This window comes from Daphnia magna, linkage group LG8 (genome assembly GCF_020631705.1).
Source record: "Daphnia magna isolate NIES linkage group LG8, ASM2063170v1.1, whole genome shotgun sequence".
Classification (NCBI taxonomy): Eukaryota; Metazoa; Arthropoda; class Branchiopoda; order Diplostraca; family Daphniidae; genus Daphnia; species Daphnia magna.
Genome location: NC_059189.1, coordinates 8,868,003 through 8,893,851, shown reverse-complemented (window position 1 = coordinate 8,893,851; position 25,849 = coordinate 8,868,003). Strand labels below are relative to the sequence as shown.

The 25,849-nt window shown below is 42.8% G+C and overlaps 3 protein-coding genes across 9 annotated transcripts; 1 reads left to right on the top strand and 2 right to left on the bottom strand.

The window, feature by feature from the left end:
• Positions 1–136: 136 nt before the first annotated feature.
• On the bottom strand, positions 137–17,648 carry LOC116929669. Of its 4 annotated transcripts, XM_045177604.1 has the most exons (9): positions 17,482–17,648; positions 14,290–14,935; positions 13,376–14,229; positions 9,559–13,273; positions 9,400–9,489; positions 8,671–9,338; positions 5,340–8,603; positions 2,110–5,286; positions 137–274 (listed from the first exon to the last, which is right to left on the bottom strand). In XM_045177604.1, the coding sequence occupies exons 2-9, from the start codon at positions 14,915–14,917 to the stop codon at positions 161–163; spliced, it is 12,510 nt and encodes a 4,169-aa protein (XP_045033539.1). In that variant the 5' UTR covers positions 14,918–14,935; positions 17,482–17,648; the 3' UTR covers positions 137–160. The 4 variants fall into 4 exon arrangements, with proteins under 4 accessions (XP_045033539.1, XP_032792861.2, XP_045033538.1 ...); XM_032936970.2 differs by lacking the exon at positions 137–274 and having other exon boundaries at positions 359–5,286; XM_045177603.1 differs by lacking the exon at positions 137–274 and having other exon boundaries at positions 359–5,286; positions 9,400–9,486.
• A 181-nt stretch (positions 17,649–17,829) lies between these two features.
• Positions 17,830–21,349, top strand: LOC116929688 (DNA mismatch repair protein Mlh3). 4 transcript variants are annotated; one of them, XM_032937006.2, is made up of 11 exons: positions 17,830–18,015; positions 18,088–18,215; positions 18,351–18,975; positions 19,110–19,230; positions 19,296–19,429; positions 19,534–19,783; positions 19,842–19,970; positions 20,063–20,344; positions 20,436–20,647; positions 20,745–20,892; positions 20,953–21,349. In XM_032937006.2, the coding sequence occupies exons 1-11, from the start codon at positions 17,974–17,976 to the stop codon at positions 21,174–21,176; spliced, it is 2,295 nt and encodes a 764-aa protein (XP_032792897.2). In that variant the 5' UTR covers positions 17,830–17,973; the 3' UTR covers positions 21,177–21,349. The 4 variants fall into 4 exon arrangements, with proteins under 4 accessions (XP_032792897.2, XP_045033544.1, XP_032792896.2 ...); XM_045177609.1 differs by having other exon boundaries at positions 17,830–18,031; positions 19,534–19,771; XM_032937005.2 differs by having other exon boundaries at positions 17,830–18,031.
• Positions 21,350–21,488: 139 nt separating this feature from the next.
• LOC116929715 (endochitinase) lies at positions 21,489–24,575 on the bottom strand. The gene is made up of 17 exons (XM_045177612.1): positions 24,444–24,575; positions 24,266–24,374; positions 23,996–24,201; positions 23,747–23,912; positions 23,496–23,662; positions 23,370–23,425; positions 23,175–23,301; positions 23,053–23,100; positions 22,915–22,985; positions 22,774–22,849; positions 22,608–22,689; positions 22,444–22,541; positions 22,313–22,366; positions 22,178–22,243; positions 21,888–22,064; positions 21,786–21,822; positions 21,489–21,700 (listed from the first exon to the last, which is right to left on the bottom strand). The coding sequence occupies exons 2-17, from the start codon at positions 24,336–24,338 to the stop codon at positions 21,615–21,617; spliced, it is 1,590 nt and encodes a 529-aa protein (XP_045033547.1). The 5' UTR covers positions 24,339–24,374; positions 24,444–24,575; the 3' UTR covers positions 21,489–21,614.
• Positions 24,576–25,849: the final 1,274 nt, after the last annotated feature.

Sequence of the window (25,849 nt, the reverse complement as noted above, 5' to 3'; positions counted from 1 at the left end):
GAATGAAATGGGGTGTGAATTTAACGGACGATAGATGCACGAAAACGCAAAAAAATGGGGGAAAATGACATAAATGAACTCGAACGAGGATGAAACAATGGCAAGGGATGCCGGCGATGAAGAACGATAGAAAATGGATTGGTGTAAGGGAGAAACACACTCAAAACCAAAATGGCGGCCTCCACAAGACCACGCTGGGACAAAGCCAGGGGGGAAATTCACAAGAACAATGGGGACGAGTCGAAAATGGCCTCACAGTCACACACAACCGGAACTGAATGAGAGTCAGGGAATAAGTTCGAGAATTCACTAAGAATATATCAACTGCGCCATGGAATGAAGTGAAACGATAGGGGAATTGAGAAGAGAGAGACAGGATGTATTCGCTCGTCAACGTACTAGGTCCAACTGCCGTCTCTATGCTGCAAGGGGAGGGGGGCGACATTGCCAAGTCATTCCAGACATATCAATAGACTAGACTACCGTAGTATGTTTGCACTAGAATCTTGCACCTGAAAATCGCAAAAGCTTGCACTGATTAAATTGATACACTCAAGTAAGAACTTTCCCAACGCGGCACATCGCATGAGATCCGCTTTACTTTTAAAATGTAAAAATATGAGTAAGATGATCGATTGAAAAACCTTAATTTCTTCTATTGTGCGGCTGATGACTGTGGAGGTCAGCAGAATATGTTGAGAATTTTTTCTTGCCTTCTTCGAATGATTCCGCGTAATTGATCCTCACGTTGGAAGGACCCGAATATCCCAGATGGCTTGATTCTTTTCGTAAAAAATGTGTCTTGAAACGATCACCACCGACAGTCACAGTTCCGCTTTCGCCCGATTGACACGGGATGAAACCACTCTTGTAAAAGTTGCTTGGATCGTTTTTGAGATGGAAGTTGAGTTCAATACCAGCGATCTCATAAGTATTCTTCTTACCAGGACTAGGAATCATGCTTTCCAAGTATTGAACACTGTTTTGGAAATGGACCTTCACTTGAACTTCGATCTTTGGTGGATCCTGTCCTTTCATGTGAGCCTGACAGAATGATTCGAGTCCTTTCTCGTGAAAACGTTGGTACTTTTGGTTCGTCATGTGCGGCAAACTAACGAGGTTTTCTTCCTCGTATGTGCCGCCTAGGCATCTAGGAATACAGTGACTGACGTTCTCGCCATCTAAACCGATCTTCACAATTTCTTTTACTTTCACATCCGAGCCCGGTACCGTGGCAACATTTGCTGGAGTGATAACAGCGCTAACGGTTACCTTTCTGCCGAGCTCGTCGCGTTCGACTTCGAGTTCGGAACACTTACCATAGGCACCGGTGTGCAATCGGCTATACTTTTCGTTCACGCCGATGTTGTACATGATTCGAACTCGTTCGTTGGAACTCGCTTCTTCCTTCATCTCGCTGATCACTTGGGCTGAAGATTTGTTCAGAGCCTTTGCCGCTGCGTGATAGAAGCAACTGTTGAGAGACTCTCCAGGACCAGGAATGTGCTTGTAAGTCGTTCCATCCGGCATGATGAGTTCCACGTGCTTTTCGCCGTCCTCATTTTTCGTCACCTTCATCATGATCTTTTTATTTGCCGGATCACCGTTCGGATGATAAGAAAACGATCCTGATCCATCCGAATAATCGCCTGTTTCGTCGACTAGCTCTAACGAAAACCCATATCGGTCGGCAAACAGCTGTTTCTCCACTGGACCGGCCATCTCTTCGCCGATCTTTTCGACTCTTTCTTCGTAAGCAGGATCAATTTGTTCCTCATTTTCCGGTTGACTGGCTTCGTCCCTCAGATTGTCAGCACCTGGGGGCAATTTGATGAGTCCCATAGCGTGGAGCGTTTTGGTTGCCTTGTCCCGGACGGTCTTTTCGAGTTTGGCTTGAAGCGCCGGCTGGACCCATGCAGACTGGATCTCATCGAGGCTCTTTTTCATGATCAACTCTTGAATTTTATTCGACATTTCCGTTTTAAAACCATCAAATTCAAGCTTCTGTTTTTCGGTTAAATCCACCATCGACTGCTGATTGTGGTCGATGTCTTGTTTGCTGTTCAATCGACGGAGCTCTTGTCGAAGTTGTTCGTTGACGTCCTTGACGAGACACGTCGGTTCGGCCGCAAGTTTTACAATACTTTGCATGTTGTTAACTTGTTTAATTATCTTTTGGCTCTCTTTCGTGAAATCATTCACGCGTTTTGCAACTTGGGCTGTTTGTTTAATCACTTTTCCAAAAGTGCCGGTGTGTCCTGCATCTGTGATCCCATCAAGCACAGAAGATGCTTTGTAAATATTGAGGTGATTCTGTTGACAGTTGGCCAGTCCCTCCATGGAACTGGCGAAAGCACCGAGCATCTCCCCACGGATTCCATTGGCTGTCTCTTTGATTCGGGAGAACATGTCGATGGCAGAGGGAGCGTCAGGGTTACATGCTCGGTCGATTGCGTCCTGTATCGACTTGCACACCTCCCCCAAAGAACGACCAAAGCGCCGCGCTTCGTTTAAAATGTCGTTCATTAAAGCTCTCAGTCCCTCAAAAGCTGGACGGCAAACAGGATTTTCGAACAGGAATGATTTTACGCGCGACAATACCTTCTTCAGTATGAACTCTTTCGCCCAGTTGAGGAACTTTTGCACGATCTGTCCGATCACACTGGAGAGTAGAGCGTCAGCGCACTTGGCTAGCACCTGTTTACCCAGCTGCCACCATCCCTTTAATGTGCCATTGAAACGTCCCAAAAGCTTCATTGCTCCCATCAAGTTCTTTCCTCCTTTCGCGATAAGTCCGGCGGCCCCGAACCCGGCAGTTAGCGCCATCATTGCCAATCCTTTGAGCTTACCCTTGGCGTACGTGGACCAAGAGAACGACCCGGGGTTCTTGAAACTCTGGAAGGCGAACATCAAATCGTTGATGCCTTCGACTGCCAATCCGGCGCTGAAGAACGGGAATGCAACCGCTCCAACGAGCTGGGCCACTCCGAGCAAAGCTACTATTAACGTTCTCCAATCGAATGGGATGTGTTCTTCGAAACGGCCAACACGGTCGAAGTACTGGGCGTCGAACTGTTGCAACTCGTCAGCGGGGTTCACCGAACTCGGTGGTAGGTCTTCGTGCAAGTAGACGAATGAAGATTTCATTTTTGCAAACGTCTTCAATTTACCAAGGTGCTCCCTTATCGCCACCATCAAACGTTCAGCCAGGATATCCTTCCTTTTTTTAGCGTCTCTTTCTTCCTTATTGTACAAAGTCCATGCCAAATCGTCGAAATCTTTTCGAGATTTGAAGAAATTCTTCATCTTCTCTAAATCAGAATCGATATTTTCTTTGGATCGATTTGACGGGGGGAAATGAAACAAGATAGCGGGCTGCTTTAAGATGCCGATGTCGATGAGGTAATTTTTAAACTGATCAGCCAATTTCGTTTTGCGACCATCAAAATCGGGCTGCTCAACTCTTTGACCCTCTTGATTCGCCGCTGAAGGGAACCAGGCGGCCAATACGTCGGCGCATGAAACAAGCGGTACTCCTGGCACGAGGTGGGCTTCAACATTGTCTTGTACTGAAGGGATGTTCTTCAATATTTTGTGAATAGGTCGGTCAGATTTGACAAGCAACTTGTTGTCAATCAGCAGCTTTTTAATGCGGCTTACTGTGCTGCACTGTCCACGGTTGTCATCATTCGTGATGCCTAACGTCGAAGAGACTTCGTCAAAATCCTCTTCTTCATGGAACGCTAACCAGCCAGGAATGATCCGCTTGTACTCGGCAAAATTTTCGAGTAGCTCTGGGTCCAGTGAGTTGTCTGCTGTGATAGTGTAAGAACTGGTCGGCCCACCCTTGTCGATGTAGCCGTTTTTGATTAGTTGGTTCCACAGGCGTATTTCACCTTCAGCGATCTTCGATTCTAAACTTGATAGCAACGAAGTTGCATCTGATATGGTTGACCCGCCGGCAACAAACCACTCGATCAGATCTGTTTGGCAGTGACTCAAAAACGAGGGCCACTTCACGACTGATCCATCAAACTGCAGTTCTTTTGTTTTTGTTTCGTTGATTACTGGAATCTTTTTCGAGTAGCGCAAAGGTTTGTAATAGTTGGAGCTTCTTGCTAAAATATCATTTACTTTGTTCAACTGTTCGTCATTATTTTCTCCAGAGTGGAACTGCCTGGACAGAGCGTCTGTTAAAGGTACCCCGAGCAATGAACTGATGGAGTTTAAATGCACTTGAAGCAAGTGGATCATATTGCTAGTTTGCTCTTCGAACCGAAAGTGCTCAGCAGGATCGGAACCAGAATTCGTCTTCTGTCGCAGGATGCTAACGACCTGGTTGAGGCCTGTGAGAATCTCGATCCTAGAGTCGATCAATTTCTTCGCTTTGACAAGGAGTTTCTTTGCCTCCCTCTTCTTGTAGTAGTCCGCTTTGTCTAACAGGATCAGCCGAACGTGTTCCAGGAGAGCGTTTTCGCAGAACAAAGGCTCCTTAGTGACGATCTGCTTACAGCAATGCATTGCTCTGCCCAGATTGTCGCTGCAATACTTCGAGTGGTTTTCGTAAAAACGGGCTACGCACATGAACTCGCTGGGGGTCTGCGCCAGATCTTCTAGGCTCAACCAGCACGCGTTGCCCACGCTGGAAATGAAACTTTCGAAGGCCTTGTTGAGATTCTCGGACAGTACTCGATCGCTGTGAGCGCACTCTATCTGTTTTGCGTTGTCGTCAAGCCAGATAGCCCATCTGTTGTTCAAACAGTGAATCTTGATATCTATCATCTCAGTTTGGATCGTAGCAACAGTTTCATCCGGTGTACTACGTTCTCTCAACGGCTTGATGCACTCTCGAAAGAAACGCTCAAAAAGGGATTCTTCCAGTTTGATTTTTGGAACTGCATTGAGGCGCAGATGTTCCAGCCGGGATCGCTCCTCGTCGTCGCGGGCGATCTTCAATGCGCACAGTTTACCGTAGGGGTCAGTTGATCCTTGTGCGTCGACCATTTGACCAGATCCCTCTTGAATCACAAACTGATAGCTTCCGGGTTGTCCAGAACGAGCAGTGCGACCTTCTGCCTGAGCTTCGACTCGCGCATTCGGAGGGACGTAGCTGATGATTACGTGAAGTCCACCATTCTTCTCGAGTTGTTCGCTCAGCTTGAAATCTGTTCCTCTGCCTGCGAGGTTTGTGGCAACAATCACTTGACCCGGGCCGACTTCTTCCTCGTGTTGCATTTTCAGGAAATCCGTGTCAAAAGAGCTGGTATACTTAGTAACTTTGTATTCCTATGAAAAGTAAATGTTATTATTCGTACGCAATCTGTAATGCTTTTATCTACCTTTGACTGCGATGTTTTAGACAATGCCTCGTATATGCGTTCAGCTGAAAAAATGTTTTCACAGATGATGAGAGCAGCGCGAGGTTTCAGGGACTTGGTCACCTCTTCGACAGCCTTCTCCATGTTTTGGAGCCACTCAGCTTCGTTGCCTGCAACGTGCGGTCCGTGTTGGATGCAGAAGCGTTGTTTAAACCTCGGCATCCGGAAGAAATCTACACCGAAAACGTTGCGCAAAAGATCGCATTCGGCCGCTGAGCCTAATGTCCCGGTCACTCCGTAAAACCGGCCGTTGAACTCGGTAAAGTATCCTATGTTCGACATGAAAACTGCTTTCAGGGCAGTGGGGGTCCACTTGAGGCCGTGTTTCAACTGAAGAGCGGGATGAAGACCGTCTGACCATTCCATCTGGATTTGCTCTACGCCCGTCTCCTTATCCATGATGATCACCTGTCTTCCTTTCTCATCACCGAGGTCGTCGATCTTGTACGAGTCTTTGGCGTTCAAAAGGTAAGCGGCTCTCAACGCGCTTCTGATCCACGTCGACAGGTGAAGCTTGACATATCCTTTCAGGCAATTGGGCACGGCGATGTCTGAATCGTTGATCCTTGGCTCGATGAACCTTCGAACTTCAGCAACAATGTCTCTCGATTCGGCCAAACTCTGCACGTCGGGCGCGTTGACTGTTCCGGCTATTTCGACAAAGAGTTGACGCAAGTGATACATTTCTGGTACGTTGTGCGATAGGTACAGCACGCTTTCCCCTTTGTCCAAGAGCATGGAGTCTACTTCGTCAACTATCATAGCGCCAGGTGTCCTTCCTCGCGTTATTTTCTTGTTGAAGAAGCGGGTGAGAAGAATGTCTCGCATGAAACTTGGCAAATCGCCGTATATTACGTGCGAGTTGTAGCGCTCTTTACGGAGTCTATCATCTTTTGCGCAGGCCAAGTCACAGTTGTTGCTCAAGCTCACCCCAAACTGGTCATAAAGGTACTGGATTTCGGAGACGCTCGCTTCAGCCAGCACCGACGAGCTCGTGATCACGTTGACATGCCTATCCTTGTTCCAGTGACGCAGGACGTGATAAATGGCGAGCAGAGCTGTTATCAAAGTTTTTCCTTCACCCGTCGAGATCTGAGCCATACGTTTGATCTTTTTGTTTCCACGATCCTCGCCCATCACGAACAGTATAACTGCCAACATCTGGACGTCTCGTGGCTTGTAACCTTTCGCCAACTCCACCGCTCGAGAAGCTACTGCAAGAAATTCATACACTTGCAATGGTTTGCTTTTGGAATTCACCTTCACCTGCGCTGACCACTGTTCTGACCACTGTTTGATCCTCTCACTGTTCCAGTTTTTATATTCGCATTCGTAGCTAGATTTGGCTCGATGAACGAAATCTCGAATCTCTGTTCGTTTGGCAGGGTCGTCCGTCATCAGCCTCGATTCGGGATCGTTGCTCAGGATTGTGAGAATGTCGTTGACAGTCAGCTCTTTGTTGTGCGCTGATTTCGCCTTGTTTTCGACGTGAGTCACCGATGCCCAAAGCTTGTCTTCTTCCTCTCCCGCGTCCGAACATTCGGCCAGTTTAATGCATTGTTCCCTAATCCAAGGGAAACTAATCAAGTTATTGGCAATTTTTTCGAGCCACGATGAGAAAGACAAGTTGTTCCGGTGGTAGCACTGTGCGCGATCCAACAGACGATCTGTCCTCTTCTGTCCAAGTTCAATATCGAAAACGGTCATCACCTTTTGCGCACTAAGAAGTCCAAATCCTTCAGAAGTCATGGTCCACTTAGAAGCGAAGCGGGCAAGACGGCAGACTTTCGGCCACTCGGTCAACCCAGCGTTCACGAATCTAGCGAATAACTGTTTGTCTTCAAAAATATTTGAATTGAGCTCTGAGATTTCGTTCAGCCCGGACGCCACGTCCCGGACTAAACCAACGGCTGTTCTATCTGTTTTCGATTCGGCTAAGATTTTTTCTCGTAAACAACGAATTAACAAACTGCCAGTTTCATTCGTCACCCGCATCGAAAAGGCGACGAGGTTCCCTGCGGTCGCATCTCCGGCTTCGCCCAATCCCAGACGATTGATCGAATTTTTTATGATGTAAACGGCGAGAAAACGAGTCCAATAATGGGGTCGGCATGTCGTTGTGATAAGACGACAGAGCTCCAAATTAGAGTTGGCGGCATCGTCGAGGAAGTTTGACACTTGATTCAGCGTAAGCCCTGAATCCGATGGACACGAGTTCAACGAAGCGATGAAAACGTCGTTAAACCAAACAATCCAATCTCTCAGTGTTCCCTCCACTTTCTTTCTAGATAAAAACTTCTTTGCAATCAGCCAGAGTTGAGCTTCATCGGTCTTCTCTTTTTCGAAATTTGCCTCTTGATTCAGACTTATTCCGGCAAAGTTGGGCAGGAAGCAGCGCACAAAAGACTCGAGAGCTGGTTTGATTGCAAGATTTTGCAGTGAATTCAGGTAGCACGATGGGTACTCGCTCGTCAGGATGTTTAGGACTGCCACGTCGCTGTCAATCAGACTAACGAAAGACCTCTCTTCTTCAGTGAAAACATCATAGCCAACGACGACAGATAAATCCTGGTAAGACTTGTTCAAAAGCGAATTCAATTCGGCGAGTCGCTTTTCCGTCCATTCAACGTGCCTCAGTGAAATTAAACGCTTGACGAAAGCTTCGCGGCGTCGGGTTTCTGCGTTCGTGTTTCCATTGAAAGCTTTCGACAGGACTTTCTTAAACATTTCGTTGTCCTTGTTCCAAAGGACATCCTGGCGGAGCAGATGGTGTATTATAGTGTTGCCGTGCCAGGAAACGAGCTGTGATAAACCGAGACGAATTGTCGTCTTCAGGACCTTTTGGCGAGCCATAACTTGGCTGATGACCAATCCATGGGGCTTGGAGGAGTTAGTCGTATTTGCGAATCGCAAGACGTCTGTTGTGAGACTTACGGCTTCGTTGAACGCCAGGTTCGCCATGTTTAAATCGATGGTGTCGGATGATTTATTAGTGGTCTTGAGCAGGTTTTCAATGTAACAAGCCCGGCAATAATCGAGAACGTGTTGCTGTATAGAGAGCAGCATCTCGCATGCTTCTTCAAAGTCTTCCTTTTCTATTTTTTTAGTGATCAATTCTAAATGAGCGCTCCAGAGTTCCGCTTGATTCCACGTCGCAAGATGCCATTCACTTTTTAACAGATTGCCGATTAAGAGGGCGATTGACGTATACAGCCACTCGTTATTCTAGAAGACGAAAAACAAATTTAGTCTGAGCTCATGAATTGAACTGGAAGTACATATCAAAACAAACCTTTTCAGACGCACGTTTCAAAGTGTGGCCAAAAAGGCCGCTCAGATTTTTCTCGACGGGATGCTGCTGTTGAATGTCAACAACTCTAAGGATGGCCTCAAACAGGCGACTTTTCCGTTCGTTTGACAGAGCACTAGGTCGAAGAGAGAAGTAGACGAGAGACGTTCTCTTGACGTACTGACAAAAATCTATTCCGGAACGCGGATCCGAAATGACAATTGAAAGCTCGCCAATCAGTTTGAGATCTTCGTCATGGGACGTCTGGATCTCACCAATGTGATTTGAAATCTCATCGTAAACTACTCGCCTGGGGTCTTCATCTTCAAGTTCTTCGCGATTGATCGAGAATGCATCGGTCAGAGAAATCAACAGGCGTTCGTGAGTTTTGACGGCTTCTTGAGCGCCCCCATACTGTGGGATTTTCTTCTCCTTATTCCAGCTGCAGAATGCGTTCTTCAGGCCGCATATCTTGCCGTACATTTCTGATTCTTTCTTTGTTTTGGTGCCGTCAATATCCATGATATTGAGATGAAAACGGATAGCGTCCATGATGTTAAACAGCTCGCCCAAAGAATTTCCATTTTGAAACAAGGAGCTGTTGGACTTCCCTTCAGTACATCCAGTAACAAGTTGCTGAACCCGGGCCACTAGCGAAACGATGTCATAGCCTGAAAGATAATTAATTTTTATTTAAAATGTCACTTTAATAACGAGTAATCACTTTCTTACCAGGATCGCACAATGGTGCATTCGCTATCTTCCCATAAGCGCCCTCCAGTTTTGAAATTGCCCGTTTCACTTCATCCAACAGCTTCTCTACTAAATAGTTTTAAAAAAAAATGTGTATCGGTTAAATTACAACTGAAAAGAACTTGGAAAATTGGTTACCTGCTTCTTTCAATTTGCTTCGAACTTCACCCAAAACGTCTTTTATTGAGGACATTTTGTCGAGTTGCATCCACACTTTACTGGCTTCTAAAGGTTCCAGAGTGCTAGTGTAGAGCTCATATTTACGAAGGATCAGTGCAAGAGTCCCGATTTCGTTGCTGCGGCCTTCAAATTTTTTCAACACACTTGCAAACAATCTATCCACTTGTGCTCGCTCGTCCGCAACTCTGTTCAAGAGGTACTGAACCCAGTTCGATCTGAATATTGACTGGCTGTATTGCAAATCATAACTAAAATCGTGGCTGATCCTTGGGAAGGGTTTTTCGATAGCGGAACAAAACTTGACAATCTGTTTGTCATCAAACGAAAGACGACGAGTTGAAAGACGCCAGTTCAATTCAACCAGTTTTTTCAACGTTTTAGTATCTAGCTTCTCAACGATGTTCACGACGATTTCCTCTTCTGAGTCTCCACTTGGACCAGAAAAGAATCCATCAAATGGTTCCACTGTGATTGCCTTGCGGCTGACCCATTCCAAAATCGACTCCTCTTTTTCTTGCTCGTTTCGAAGAACATCTTTCAATTCCTCTAAGATGCAAGATTTCTCTACGAAGCTCGTTTTGCTCATTGTAACTCTGGTAGCACATTCAACTTCTTCCAGCTTGCGCGTAAGTTTTTCATTTTTCAAGTTCTCTCGTTTAGTCAAGAGTCGTCTCACTTCTGTCCAACCAGGATCCAAAATATTTTCACGAAACGATTTCTCAAGAAGTGAAAGTACCGCATTTTTGTTTTTGATATTTGAATTGCGTATCCATTGTCTTACGGCATCCATTTCAGAAGCCTCAAGTAGGAATTCGTTTATTAGGAACGCAATCCTCCACACATCAGTCACCTGGATCTTGGAAAGGTCCTCAACATTCAAATTGTCCGTGTTGTATCCGAGTTTTCTTCGAACAAAACGCTTGACAGCTTGATAGACTGTTATTGTTACACCTGCCGCTCTTGATTCTTTGACTATGAAGAGTTGATTGCGAAGCTCATCGAAAAACGATGAATAGAAAGCTTTTAGATCGTCATCACTCATTTGGGCGGTCTCATTCATTTTGCGGGGCAGCGAATGCAAATCGGACACTTGGACAAGCAGCTCAGCACACCTGAGCGCAGTTTCGCGATCGTCTCCAATTAAGTCGGCAATTTCTCTCGTCATTTGGCCTAGCATTTGGTAATTGATAGCGACAGCGAGCAACAGTTGGGCATTGTTCGACGACATTCGCAGTTCAAGACGTTCGAGCAACACCTTTAACGTTTCGTACGGCAAGTCACGCAATAAACCAAACTCGAACAAAGTGCTGATTGCATCCTCTTCATGTGTTTCGATAGGATCTAAAAAGGTGCGCAGGATTTTAAGGATGTCTCCATTAGTTTTCCTGTCCAAAAGTTGGATCATCAGTCCCTGATTCATTTCGAGGAACTCTAGACCGGCGATCAGACGTTGAGGTCGACTGGAGTACTTTTCAATAAGCTTTCCAACGAATAACCACTCTCGGTTGCAATTCTGGCGATTTGCTACTAACCTCAAATGGAACATTTGAGTAGCCTTCATTAACTTTAAACGATCATCGATGCTTAACGAACTCCCACCAGAAGACAGTAAATTGTCTAGTATTTGAGTCGGTTCTGTTGCGTTTGACCCACTTCGGCAACCTGCCCGCAAAGTAAATAGGTTGAGGTTAATCGGAGCCTGTTTTTGTTGAAGGCCCAGCTGATGGTCCTCCAACTGCAGGTTCACTTGTCTCGTCACATTTTGACGAACAACAACCTGATGAACGGTGTGCTGTTCCAACATTTCGTGAATCTTGACTTTCACTCGTTGGCGTGTCGCTTCGTTTACGGTGATTTCCTGATTTGCGAGCTCGATTTCTTGTTGGACACTGGAGATCCTATTTCTCTGTGTATCGATTGCGGCAGTACACCGAGAAATAGTCTGGCCTTCGCGTTGTATTTGCTCCTGATTCGCACGTTGAGCTGCAATCGCCTGTTCCATTTCCGTTTGATTCGATTTAGTATTGGCGGAACGCTCCCGTTGTTGAAGCGATTCCGAGTTGCGAGTCCGGCTATTTTGATTCTGTCTCTGATTGGCCCTCTCTCCTTCTCTTCCCCGTTTACCATTAGCAGCAAACTTTGGATTCGAGTTCTTAGTGCGCTTGTAGCCGATGAGACTGTCAGATCTGAACCAGCGCTTGCACCACTGACTCTCGACATCGTTTTCGGAACCCAAATGCTTTCTCCAGTTACCAGTAAAAAAAACCCAAGGTTTTGAGTCGTTCGCCTCGAAGTAGTAAACAGCATCCTTGCCGTGCTGGCCACCCCTCCCATAGTCTCCGCCTTTACCGGGTGTTCCTTGTTCTCCTGTGACTCCGTTCGAATTGATTTTTTCAAATCCAGACCGTTCACTGGTTTTGAAGTTGATTGTTATCTCACCTCCCTGTCCTCCTGTCCCGCTGCATCCTGCATTTCCGCCCGAACCGCCTGTCTGGCCGTTCGAACCTGAGGTGCCGTAGTGTATGGTTTTTAATCGCAGGTCACGAAGTCGTCCAAATGCATACCAGTTTTTCTTTTCCTTTTCGTGTGATGCAAACGAGCCGTTTGCACCGTCTTCTCCGCTTTTTCCGCTCTTTCCATCCCCACCGCTCTGACCGTTCGATCCGTTTCCACCTCGAGCAACCAGTTTCAAGATGTGATGATTCTCCATTGAGAGGCAGTCGATGGTTATGTTTCCAGCGTCCTGACCGTCCTCGCCATCAAGACCATCGCTTCCGTCCACTCCACCGCCCTCTCCATCGTTAGCTTTGTTCGAATCGTGCGGTTCGCCATCCTTACCGGAAGTTTCTATCACTCTTTTCGTTCCATTTCCGGAACTGACGATGTTAACTAACGGAGCCGAAATCTTTAAACTGACACCGCGAGTGACCCAGTCCGAGTCGATGTAAAGAACTCTTTCAGCTTCGATCGTTACTTCTTGACATTTTCCTTCAGAGAGAACACCCTTCTGTTCGAGCAGTGTTACGACCTGGCTCAAAACTAGGGCTGGTCCCTCGACGCGCCACTTGCCATCGCTGACCCAACTATCAGAGGGTTTTTCACCGACGACTTCAATCAAAGCCGAACGTAGCTGCTCCAAAATCTCGTCGACTCCACTTTTTTTCACATAGTTCTTAAGGTGTTGAGCAAACTGCGACGTTATGTTGGGCCGCTGGACGATTTTGGATAATGTTTCGGCAAGATCAAGGCCATTTTTCAGTTTAAAAAACTCGTGGTCGGTTCTTTTGAGTACAAGTTGGTAATCTGGAACGTAATTCATGCTTCCAATATCAATGATCAGCTGATTCCAGGCGAGGGCTTCCAATTTCTCATCCAGCATCTTATTCTCCGCTTGATTTTGTGCCATCCGCCTCTGGGCAGATTCAATTTCCTTCTGCAACTGTTTCACCTTCTCGTTGGCCTTGTCGATCTTGGACCGTCCTCTCCTGCGGTCCATCTCAATTTCCCTATGTCTCCTGGCCAATTCCAGATCCACCTGCCTGGCGATCGCGTGAACTATGGCGTTCCACAGCTCCTTGCACCAGCTTGTCGCTATGTCGTGATCCAAAGTCATGAGACACTCTTCCATGCAGGCGGAAATAGGGCGTAATTCTGGACACCTTTCCCAACCCACCTTTAGAAAAGTAAGAAAGATATTGGTTAGAGATATCACAAGCCAAAGGGTTAACAGAAGCGATAAATCTTTTATTTGTGTGTGCTAGTTGACGTACAGTACCTTCATGCTCTCGGTTCTGATGCAATTTGCACGAAGTGATTCTTTGTTCGAGTCCCATCGTGAAAACACTTGTTGAATTGAGGACAAGGAGAAGTCTCGCGCCTCTTTACGGCATTTGTTAAAGTCGTCGAATGATTGTTCAACTTCGGAAGAGCTCGAACATGAATGGAATCTTTGCTTCAAAAACTGATCGAAGCCGCGTTCAAATCGGTTGAATAGATCGTTCCAGTAAAGGCTGGCACTTTCTTTTTCATGCTGGTACATGGAAAACAGTGGTGCCAGTGCCTCGAACACCTCATTTGATTTGTCAAACCATACGTAAAAGGGGGATGAACCTTCGTTTAAAGCGTGGACGATTTTGAATTCATTATCCTTATAGACGACATAGCACGCCAGCTTGGAAAAACCGAAGACGACAACGGCAAACTTTCGAGTAGAATTGGCTTCATCATTAGAAATGCTAACATTGAAACAGTTAAACCGTTTCCAGAGTTGTTGGATAATCCATTTGATATTCTTCATCAAATTCTCATTCGATTTTGACCAAAATGTTTTAGAAAAGGATTCGATTTCGGCGCGGAAAGCGTTCCAGCCCGACTCGGAAAGCCGTTTCGGTGAGCCAAAATCAGCAACGTGTGGATAATCTAAGCTAGTCAAAAAATAGTTGCCTGATGAGTGCTGAATCAAGCACAGCACGAGTGATTCGACTAGTGTCAAGTTCTGTTCGATATTTTCCGTCAATCGGATGCAGTGCTTGTCCAAATGCTCCAGTAGTTTACTTCTATCGTCGATCGTTTCATCGGCGATATAAAATACATGCCTTCGCATTGTGATATTCATTGCCAAAGAACACCCTGTAGCAAAAACTGTAATAAGAAAATGAATTCATTACTGTAACGCAGCAGAATGCTCACCTGGTGCGCTTCTTTTTGGTTTCAAAGTTGATTCGTCATTAGCGTACTGCTTCGGGTAAATGGACTGAAATGCTTGACGTGCGTCCTCATACCAGATGTAATACCACTCGACACCTGTTTCTTCTGGATCTTGATCCAAAAGCTGTTCACATCGATTTTCCTTCAGGTTGTAAAGATAGTTGGTTGGCTGGGCAAGTAGGCCGTAACATCTGACTGCTATGTTTGGTAAACGATAATTTGATTTGAACAAGTTCAAATCTCCGCAGAGATACTTAATCAGGCTTGCAATAGCATCGGCGCGGTCATCCTCGTTAAACGTGGCGTTGAGAAGTTGAATCGTTCCACTGAAAGACGTTTTGGTGTTATTGTATGTTCGAGTAATGAAATCGGAGGACGAGAGAGCTTCTTTCAAATAGGACGTTCCATAGCATTTTTCCGAGTGTTGAATCAAGCAAAGGGCAAACGAATCGAAAGTAGTAGACCCCTTCACCAAGTTAGACGTTATAGAAAACCCTTTGTTTTCAAGGTCTACTCCTGCGCGTATTCTCTGGCTCAGCTTGGTGTATTCGTTTTCCTTTACCGTACGTAAAATTGTATCTATAAAAATTTTTTCCGAGTCCTTATCCATGACGTCCACGCTCGACTCCTAAAATAAATAAACAAAACATAGAAAAGAGATTTCGTTTAAAATTCTTAAAATCACTAACAATTGGAGATTTTAAACCGACAGATATATCCAAAGAATACCCTATCTCTTGTATAGAGTCTATTTAAAAGGTATTAGTATTACCTAGTATTACACTTCTTTATCTTAACAGGAAATACTAAATTTAATCTTATGCTGTATATATTAGTAACTCTAAGTTAAATAAATCTAAAATTAAATATCGGGCCATCACGTTTTTTTCACTACGGTTCACGTAGAGACTGGCCCCGTTTGGCTCTAAGCGGGGTCTCCCGCCACCCTCCCAAAAGCCCTTCGCGGGCACAATCGGGAGTCCACTTCATCAACCAACGCAGGGTCGGACAAAAATCAAGGATTGGCCCGAAACATACAATGCCATTTTAAAAGATGGCGGCTGTTGTGGAGTATGTGATTTTGTTTGGCATAGAATTCTGTAAAACTTGTGTAGAAATTGTGGAAAGTGGAAAAATTGTTTTGAAAATTGGTCACCAGTCGCAGCACTATATTGAGACAAACGTCCCGAGGCGCCTGTGGGTTGGTGACTTGGTGGGAGGACCCAAGTTCCCAAATACGCAGAGAGATACCCCGATTCCTGGCCGTTACTGTAGATTGCTATGTTTTTAAGCTATTCTGCTTTGTTGACTCGTAATTTAGCGTAAGAATTAAAAGCTTCTTTGTCTTACTACTAGATGGCGCCACATCTCGGGTTTCGGGTTAGCCCGAGAACCCCTTGAACCGTACCGAAACCCGTCCCGAAAAAAAAAAATTCCTTAAAGGGTTGCCTTTTATCGGTTTTTTTCCTTGACACGGAATCTGACCCGGGTTTTGATGACCCGGGCCACAGCCCTACTGGTGACCAATTTTCAAAACAATTTTTCCATTTTCCACAATTTCTTCACAAGTTTTACACAATTCTATGCCAAACAAAATCACATATAGTTTTGAACTGCTGGAGACTGTGCTAAAATGCTATGCTTTCCTACTTCAAGCTCTAGCTCAGTGTAAAAAAATGTAAAGATATTGTGGATAGTGGAAAAAATCATTTTGAAAATTGGCCACCATTCGCAGAAAACGTCCAAATGTACCTAAATCCTGTCAATCAGGCGATGCTGCTGACAAAAAAAGTTTTCCAAATATAAACGTTGTAAAGGTTGAGTCTGATGACGAGACTGAAAAGAAGAGAAGGAAAGTGCATTTGACCCGATAATTACGCGGGACATGACCCGACCCGGGTTGTTTTTTCTGACCCATGGGTCAAGCGGGACGGGACATTTTTTTTAAATCGTTGACCCGGTTCAAAACCCTTAAAGGAAAAAAACCCGTTAATTTTAACCCCTTAAGAAAAAACCCGTCCCATTTGGTCCGGGCCACAGCCCTTAGTAGGAGTAGCCACACTGGCATGGAGCGAGAAGGGTCATGTGACGTCATGCACTCCACCGGGTTGTCAGAAAATGGAGGTTACACTCGAACACTTTTTTCACTTTTTACGCCGGCTGGAGGAAGTAGCAGAGCAGCAGCAGGAAGTAGCAACTTTTTCTCGGGGCAATTGCACCAGTACAGAAAAGTGAAGCCATCCGAAATCGACATATGACTCTGGAAATATCGATGGAAGGGTTCGTAGCCTCGTACCCGTGTCAATCGGGTAGCTTTCTGGCCAATCGTTTGGGTCGTTTCATTTTGGAGCGGTTCTCTAGGTTTTCAAGACGCTTTTTTCCCTGCCCATTTGGGTAGGCTTCCGGGTCTAAAACGGTTCCGCGAGAAAAAGATAACCGGTTACATACCCGATTACAGCGCTTTTTACTCCGTTTGCCCCGATTTTTACCCCCGTTCTACCCCAGAAATTTAAAAGCTAGCTATAATTATGCAAACAACACACTTTGATTAGCTAAACGATAATCCAAAAAATTAAGCAAATATTAAAAGATAACGGGAATTATATTATTCACATAAACATAAAAAGAACAAAAATAAATAATTAAAATATAGGAATGTAAACGTCCAACGTTGTCAGTTTTACTCAAGTTAAATATGGCGTATGGCGCATTCGCGCATGGCGGCGGTTTATTAGGGCAGGGCTCAGGGCTTATGAGAGATTTAACGAATTTTACGAGTAAACTAATTGTTTGGCTGCATTTCTTTCGTTTTCTTAAACATTCCTGACACTAGTAGATTGCTTGGTTATCATGTGATTATGTCACATTTATTTCAACTCAAAATTCATTTTACTTTTTTGGTTATTAATTGTTTTTTAATGGTGTTTTCTTTATTACTTAAAACTATTTTATCTTATTATCGTAATTTACGAATTATTATCTTAACCATTTAGTTAGTTTATAGTATACTATGAATAATTGACGTAATATTGTATCTTGATTATGTAGCAACGTTAAATAATAATGTGAAGTTTAAAAAATTTCGTAGAAAACGTTCTGCTTAAATAGACTTTTATCGATGAAGATACGAAAATGCCGTCAAAGAGAATTCACACAAGTTCAGTATGAACTTACCTACTAAGAGCTTACTGATAGCCTTTGTTAAACACTTTGCTGTGACTCTTCTAATGAGTCACTTAACTCCAGTTTCAGGGCGCAGCGCAGCACACTCCCAACCGATGAGCACAAGTCCTCGTGAGCACACTAAAGGACACGGTGCAGCCGCATCTCTAACGAAGGTTCGGATTTCACCGCGGAGACCAAAATAGTTTTCGTTTTATGATGCGAAAATCGGGGCGGAATAGGGGCGCTACTGCCTTGGAATGAAGTGGTAGGGGGGGACGATGAAGGCGGATCCAGGTCGGGTGGATAAATGGGACTTTATCGTCTGCTGGCTTTTTCATTGGCCATCTCCTTATCTCTGATTTCGATCAACCAATGTTATGAAAAAAAAAAACATTGGCATTTATTATGAGCCTTGAAGAACCGAATTTTCGTCTAGTTTTATCATACACATTTTAGCAAATGTTAATTTTTAGCCCTTAACGTAGTTGACATTTCGGGAAAATGTATGATTCAGCATCTATTCAGAAATGCGTCGAAGAACTCGTACGACTTGTTGAATGTATTTCCGGTATTTCGTTGACTATCAAAATTTAATTCTTTTGTTATTTGTTCAAGGTTCTGCATTCAATTCAAGAAAGTGCTACATGCATTGCTGTACGCCTTGATTGGACAAATCGATGCTTACAGGTTGTCAACAATGGAAAAGGAACTGTATTGACAGAAATTCACCAATTATGCTCAAGGTTCTGTTTGCTGGTATATTTTCACATTATTATGCAAAGTGCTAGAAAAAAGAAAACATGTGAAGCATACCAGAGCACATTTGTTTCCTGTTAATTTTGATTTATTTTCCACCTCTTTGTTTCTTTCGACTGTAGGCTTCAATCAAGAAACAAAGTAGAGGAATTTTTAGCAAGTAATCATCTTGAAGAAGCTCTCTATATTGCTGGTCAAAACTGTATGTCTATTGACATAGAGAGCCAACCAAAATGTTCCAGTTCCTCTTACAAAAGGTGTTTCCAAAAAGGGGCTTGGTCTAACATTGAATGTATTGGAAATAGGTCATCGTCAGGCACAACAATATCTGTCTATGACTTTTGTTGGTCAGAGCCAGAAGAAGAAACAAACGCCAATCTTTTTTGCTCATCACTAAAGAAACTTATTGCAAGTTTCTTTTTGCTACATCCCTACATATCATTTTCGCTACGGTATGATTCTTCAAAGCCACCCCTTCTCCAAACAAAAAAAGAGAAAAACACAATACTTGCGGCTCAACAGCTGTTCCGATTAGAAAACTGTAAAGGCATATTACCCTTTTGTGGCCTAAGTTGCCATTTCAAAATTAAAGGCCTTCTTGTACCGGATTTGGATAAGCGCTATTGGTTTATGTTTGTTAACAGTCGGCTGGTTGAATCCAGTGAAGTTTTCAATTTCATCACGTCGGTTTTGTTTGATGTGTCTTCGAACAAAGGACAACAGTATTCTGTTGTCCTGAACATTAAGGTATGGTCAATTTTGCTCTCATAAATTATGTATGTAAGAGCCTTTCTCTGTCTTGTCCTCCTGAAAAGGCATAGTGCGAAATTTCCATATCTAGTGCATGTCACATCTGATCGATTAAATTTTTTAAAACTCAGTGTTCGCGTGCAGTATACAAATCTGCAATTTCATCGAAGGGTGAAAGAAAAGTTATCTTTTCACACAGGAATGAGTTATTGTCATTGATTCACAGCTCGCTGGATAAGTTTATTTCTCACGGTTTGTTTCGTTTGTTCAATGCTTCATGGTATTTAGATGTATTAATTTAATTGTATCTTATCTAGCTCCCTTGAAAAAGACAGCCTTAGTTGTGAGTTGGCTCGCAACTGCATACAACGAGGATTTAATCAGCTCAAAAAGTCTCCTCACTATAGATGATTGCAACTCAAACGAACCACCGCAAAATAAAACAAATGTGGTAAGCCGGTAAAAATAAATTTTCCTGACTTTACTAGACCATATTCATAATAGATTTTAATTCATGAACAAATTTTCAATTTGCTCTGTTGATTTTTAATGCAGATAACCTCAAGAATCTCATCACCCTTGCCATGTGAAACAAATCTTTTACCACTCACGCAGTATTATGGCAAAATCACGAATTCAGTTCCGTTTCCGTTCGTTAGCCATGCGATAGAAGATTTTGAAATGCGGATTAAACAATCTCCACATTTGGTACAATCGTTTCCTTCATCATCTCTGTTGAGCCCAAACCACCTGACGCAGTTGTGGGAAGAAGATGAGAAAATGGCAGAAGACCGTGAGTTGCACCGTAAGATTGGTAGGGGGATTCTTTAAAGATTTTAATTGCTCCACCATTGTTTGTTTAGAAATCCAGCAACCCTGTGATAAGGCAGCCAATGGCTTCCCATTCCATGCAGAAACAAAAAACAGCAAAATTCAAGAAAAGTCTCCTAAACGCTTAGGTCTCAAAAGAAGACAATTTTCTCCAGATGACGGTATGACATTACTAAAAAAATTTTGGAACTATTGTTTGTTCCATGACATCGTGTAATTCAATTTGGTGAATAATTTTTCCCTTTCGCGATAGGGTCTCATTGTATTCCTAAGAGACGGTTCAACATTGGACAGTTTTGGATTCAACCGAAATTACCACCCAATATAGCCGCCGCAAACCTAAATAGATTACTGGCAACAGCATTGCAAAGGCAATGCAAATTTACAAGAGATGCCATGAGCAACATTCGCGTAATCAATCAAGTTGATAAAAAATTTATTTGCTGCGTAACACAAGAGGAAGACAAGCGTTATCTCGTACTTGTTGATCAGCATGCGGCCCATGAGCGAATCTGCTTGGAAAGGCTTTTGCAAAGTAAGACCAAATTAAAACTAGAGAGTTTTATGAAATTTAGACTGCATTGAAAACATCACATTTATTAACGAGATATTGAATTTTATTTTAGTTCATTCGACCAAGAATGACGACGGCTATGTTCTGGTCCAATCTTCACCAATTCAGCCACATCTCTCGTTGTCTTTTCATTCGCGAGACCTGGAGATAATTCAAAAATTAAGTGTTGAGTTTACTCGTTACGGTTTGCATATGCAGATCAGTGATTCCACTGTGGTAGTAACGCGTGTTCCAGCTTGTTTTTTGGCAAGAGAAATCAATGAGGTAATTGTTTTTATTTAATTGAAGATTGAAAATTTAAAAACTGGAAATAAATAGTGTAACTCCTGACGTTCTTTTGCCAATGATCCCTACTTTTTAGGTTCAGAGAAAACGAAATTCTTTGTACAAGGACTTGGTAATGGCACTGATTGAAGAAACAATTTCCGAATACACGAAGAATGGAAGACTTAGCACCTGCGTATTACCAGTACAAATTCGGAATGTTTTAAACTCTTTGGCATGCCACGGTAAAGCAAAGAAAATTTTTTGTGCTCATAACATTTTCTAATTTTATATGCACCTTCAAGGAGCAATCAAGTTTGGTGATGAGCTTTCGTTGCTGCAATGCACTCAATTGGTGAGAGCGCTAGGCCAATGTGACGTGCCCTTCCAGTGTGCTCATGGACGACCTCTCCTAGCACCAATACTTGAGCTCGGGGAACTTAATGCATTGGTTCCTTTCGAAATGACGCCAAACACTGTTAAACCAAAGTATGCCCGTTTGCGCGATTATAATTTGAGGTTATCATAGAAAGTTATTCTTCAGTTCTGTTCCTGTTTCGTGGAGACGAGAAAGTTAAAATCGAATTTGTTATTTCCCGCAAGGCTATTGAAAATAATTGTAAAATTCCATTTGACTTTTTTTTTTAAATTTCATCACCCATTAGTTATGGCAAAGTCAATAAAATTGTACTTAAAACAGAATCCCTTACATCTTATCGTGTCCACTGTTAAGTTTTGCTTCTAGGGAAGGGTAATTTCAAAATTTGTTGAACTTTACGAACGGAATGAACACAAAATTAAAAATATTAACAACACGTGTTAGGGTCTTTTCAACAAGTGGTTTTCGAACTGACAGATCTTTATTCCTCCTTCACCGAGAATACACGCGATACATTCGTTAATTAACAACAATAATAAACTTATTTTTGTGATGGGTTTGCGAAAAGTCGTCATCAGATATTTTAACTTAGAGAACACAGTTTGAGGTGTCGGTGTTCTGTGTCCAGTCACAAACAGTTTTGGCTGCATTCCACACGGATTCACCCGGGCAATCTAAAACACGAAGCAAATTAAACGAATTACTAAATGCCATTGGAGCCAAGGAATTATTTAAGAATGAAGAGGATTAAAGGCTTACCCAACAGACGGGGAGATCCCTGAACGCACCAGTAGTACTATTCGCAACAAATATAAAGTAAATAATGAATAATAAAGAGCAACTTGTACGAATTTTTTTTACCTTGCTGCATTTTTCGTGAGGCCAGTAGGTCTGGACGTTGCAGTCTATTCCGGCGACATCGACTGGCTTAACTACAACGTCTGGATTGCGTGTTGTTGCCTGTTCTGCTGGTTTACTTGTTGTGTATGCGCTCAGCGACACGGTAGGGTCTGGTTTCCAAGGTTTCCACCATGTTACCTTCCGGGATAAATTAAGTATTTTAAAAAAGGCACTTAATTTTATGACGACTCTTCTATTTCGATTGCTATTGCATATGTTTCGTGCTTGGGACTAGATCGACGAATACTTACTGCGGTTGTGGTTGTCATAGGAGGCGGGACAGGAACAATATAGTCTTTCATTCCGTCGTAGATGACCTGATTGGATTAGAAAAGAAAACTGCCGCTGGCATCATGTTGTTTTCCTTATTGGGTTTGAGTATTTACCTTCATCATAGAGTGATGGCCCTTTCCGCACAAGTTGTGGAAGTCATCCATATCCTTCATTATTAATTCGAACGTATTAGTAATTCTACGTAAAAAGAGGGTAATTCATTTTGTCAACCAAATAAACTTACAATAGCCCAAGTCATTGCTCCACCGTATCCCCGTGCTCGAATAAAGTCCATTTTAATTTTTAGGGAGTCTTCGTCTTCGTATCCTATCCACTGGCGATCTGTTAAGAGTTGTTTTGAATACATTTTGAGATAAACTTAATTGCTATTCAATGAAAAGTGCAAACCTTTGTGTGTGAAAGGAACCTTGCCGACGTCGTCGTATCGCTTAACCCAACCATCAGCTGGGTCCAAAAGTTTCATGCAAATCTATACTCACCAAACCAAAAAAAATATTAATGAAATGATCTCACCAGGTTAATTTTTTAGCTTGTGTAAATGTATTATAAATACTTCGTAGTGTGCCATAAAGCCAGATGCGTTTGTATAAGGACCAGGTTCTCCGCCTCCGGCCCATTTGACAATATAACTATTGATATAATTCAAACAATTGTAGATGTATTTATGTTTGAATTGATTTTCAAGTGAACTTACGCTCCCAAGTCGTTGCTTTTGGGATCACCTAGAGTGTAAGTGCGTCCATAAAAGGGTGTGCCTACGACAAGCTGGATACAGACGTAGCTATTAGTATGAAAGATGTGAAATCATGTCCTAATCAAATTGAAATCTTACCTTATCTCTTGGGCAACCGAATTCTTCCCACAGCAATAAGCCATCGTTCTAAGCAAAGATTCAATTATTATAAGGTGATTGGCCAATAAACATTATCGTCATTTTGAATATCGCATAAATACCACGTTGAGTTTTTCATAGGCGTACTGATCTAGACCTGGGCGGCGATAGAGCTGTGAATGAACGTCAGCAAATCCTACCCAGTTTCCTCGCAGATCATATGTCATGACGTGGATAGCATCGAGCAATCTAAACGATCAATCAATTCTGAATAGCAAGCAAGTTTTCTTTTTTTAAATGAGCAAATTTTTAATTACTGGCATAATTCAGGGACATGATATCCTTCCTGCAAGCGGAATTTGGCAACAGGAACCTACAATTTTTTTTAAACAACTGAGTTGATTATTGCTGAAGTTTTATAACGTAATTTCATGATGTTATACCGCAGCTGTTAGTTCCCATCCTTTTCCAACAGTGTCGAATGCAGCGCGCAATTCCCGAACAAGAGCAAGAAAAGTTTCCTTGTCAGCATAGGTGCCTCCGCGATCTGCAGCGCCCGGGTATTCCCAATCAAGATCAAACCCATCAAAACCATATTCATTCATATACTCTGAAAGGGGAAACAAAAATTAACGAGGAGCATTTAATTAATAGACACAAAATGGAATGTCAAAATTTTTTTTTTAGCTTTTACCTACAACACTGCTAACGAAAGCTTGACGACGCGCCGGCACGGAAGCCATCTGCGAATACTTTTTGCCACCTTCACCCCATCCGCCGACAGCCAGCATGGGTTTCAAATGCGGATACTTCTCTTTCAAAGCTACAAATTTAGCATAACCTCCTTGTTCTATGTCTCTCTGTGAATCATTCATAAATATTCATCGTTTAGAAAACATCAGCAATTAGAGAAGGCAAAGAAACAAACAACTGATGTACTAACCTCTGGATCGAGAACAAGAACGCCCCAGGTGACATTGCTAACACCGCAGAAAGAATAAATAACGTGCGTACACATTTCACCGGGGATATGGTCGATGTCGTACGAGCCATTACCTGGGCGGTAGACTGCCCAGTTGCTGAAGTAGCATACACGTTTAGCTAAGCGATCGGGCAAGGCATTGCGTGAATTTTGGCTTTCAATGACGTCTGTAAAAAATTTGCGATGATGTACTGATGTGTTTGAACAAGTTTTACACGTGAAATTAGTTACCCGATGAACGAGGCTGTGCGGCGAGTGCCACTTGTAGAGTAAGCGCGCATATGAAAATCAAGGACTGCCACATTTTAATCAGTCCTATCTATATTCAGCTTAAATAACACTGTCGAATAAAAGAAGATATACAGTAGTTATTAAGAAATGCTTGGAGTAAACAAAGAATGCGTTTTACCGTCTCAACCTGCTGCGTCCTCCCGATACGACTGTCGAGCAAGCGAAGCAGACTGATTGAGAAGAACGAACATTCCGTCCTTTTATGCAATCCTGACGTATACCTGCTTAGAAAAACTGGTTGACCTGGGCACGTGCAGTATGTATGTGACCCAGGAAATTTCGATGCGCTCCTTATAACTCATCGCCTTTTAATACCGAAGGTGAAAGTAGTGTATTTCTATTTTCTTAACTATTATTTAAATTTTAAAAGAAATCTGAAGAGAATTATCTTGCGCCTTAACATAATTGTAGAAGAAGATGCTAATTTGAACTGCAATAAACAGCGCGCGTTGCTATCTAGGTCTAACGGTACACGTGCCCTTTTGCAACGCAGAGAAAAATGTACGAAAAAAAAAGCAAATAAAGTTAAACTGGTCCCACAAGCTTGACATGAATTAATGAGATCGGTGACCTTAGGGCTAAATGTTGCAGAACCCCTTGTTTCTATCTTTGAAAAAGGAGCTTCTTTAGGAAGCGCATGATGATCTCTGCGAATGTTGTTGCTGTGCGAATTCCTGCAGAGATTCGCCCACTTCAACTAACGTTGCATTTCAATGGAAAACTAGCTTTATTATTATTATCATTTTTTCGTCAGCGAAAATTTTATATTGTGTCTTTGATTGCAACTTGAGCGTTTCGTAACTGGTGCAATATATTTGACTATTACGCAATTTAAAAGTCACTTTTTTTTTTGCCCTCATTTGCATTCAACAAGGAAAATGATGACACTTAATTATAGCTCGGTTGTTTGTGTAAAATAATTTAACGTTTTTATTCAATTTGGTTTTCCCCCTGAAAAGCTGTTCAGTATATTGTCTCCACAAGAGATATGTAAACTGGTACAAGATCCCTCTGGCATGAATGATAAATAGAAGATAAACAGAAAAGATCCCGGAAGGGATGGGCCAGTGACAAGCTGACCGCCAGTGACCCAATTCTTTGACAAGCAACACATTATAAAGATCTCCACCTTCAGCTCTACATTTTAGGTCAACAGAACCATTTCATCTTTAAGTTTTTTGCTTTCTTACATCCGTGGTTATGCATACAGGATTATTGATGACTGAAGAATTAGCCAATGGCAAAAACCAAAAATGGAAAATTACTAGGTTGAAAGTGTAGAATTATCTCGTGATGGAAGACTATTCTGAAAACCTGTTATTATTCTTCAAACAAATGCGATATTTATACATTAGGATACCAAATGATAATTCTATCAAATTGGCGTCGATCAGTTTGATCAATAACTGCGGTGTTGACGACGAAAACAAAAAACTAACACCATGTCGTAAAAACCAAGAACAATGGTCCTTTGGTGTCTCGCAACATAACTACAGATAATTTTTTTTTTTAATAAAATGTTTA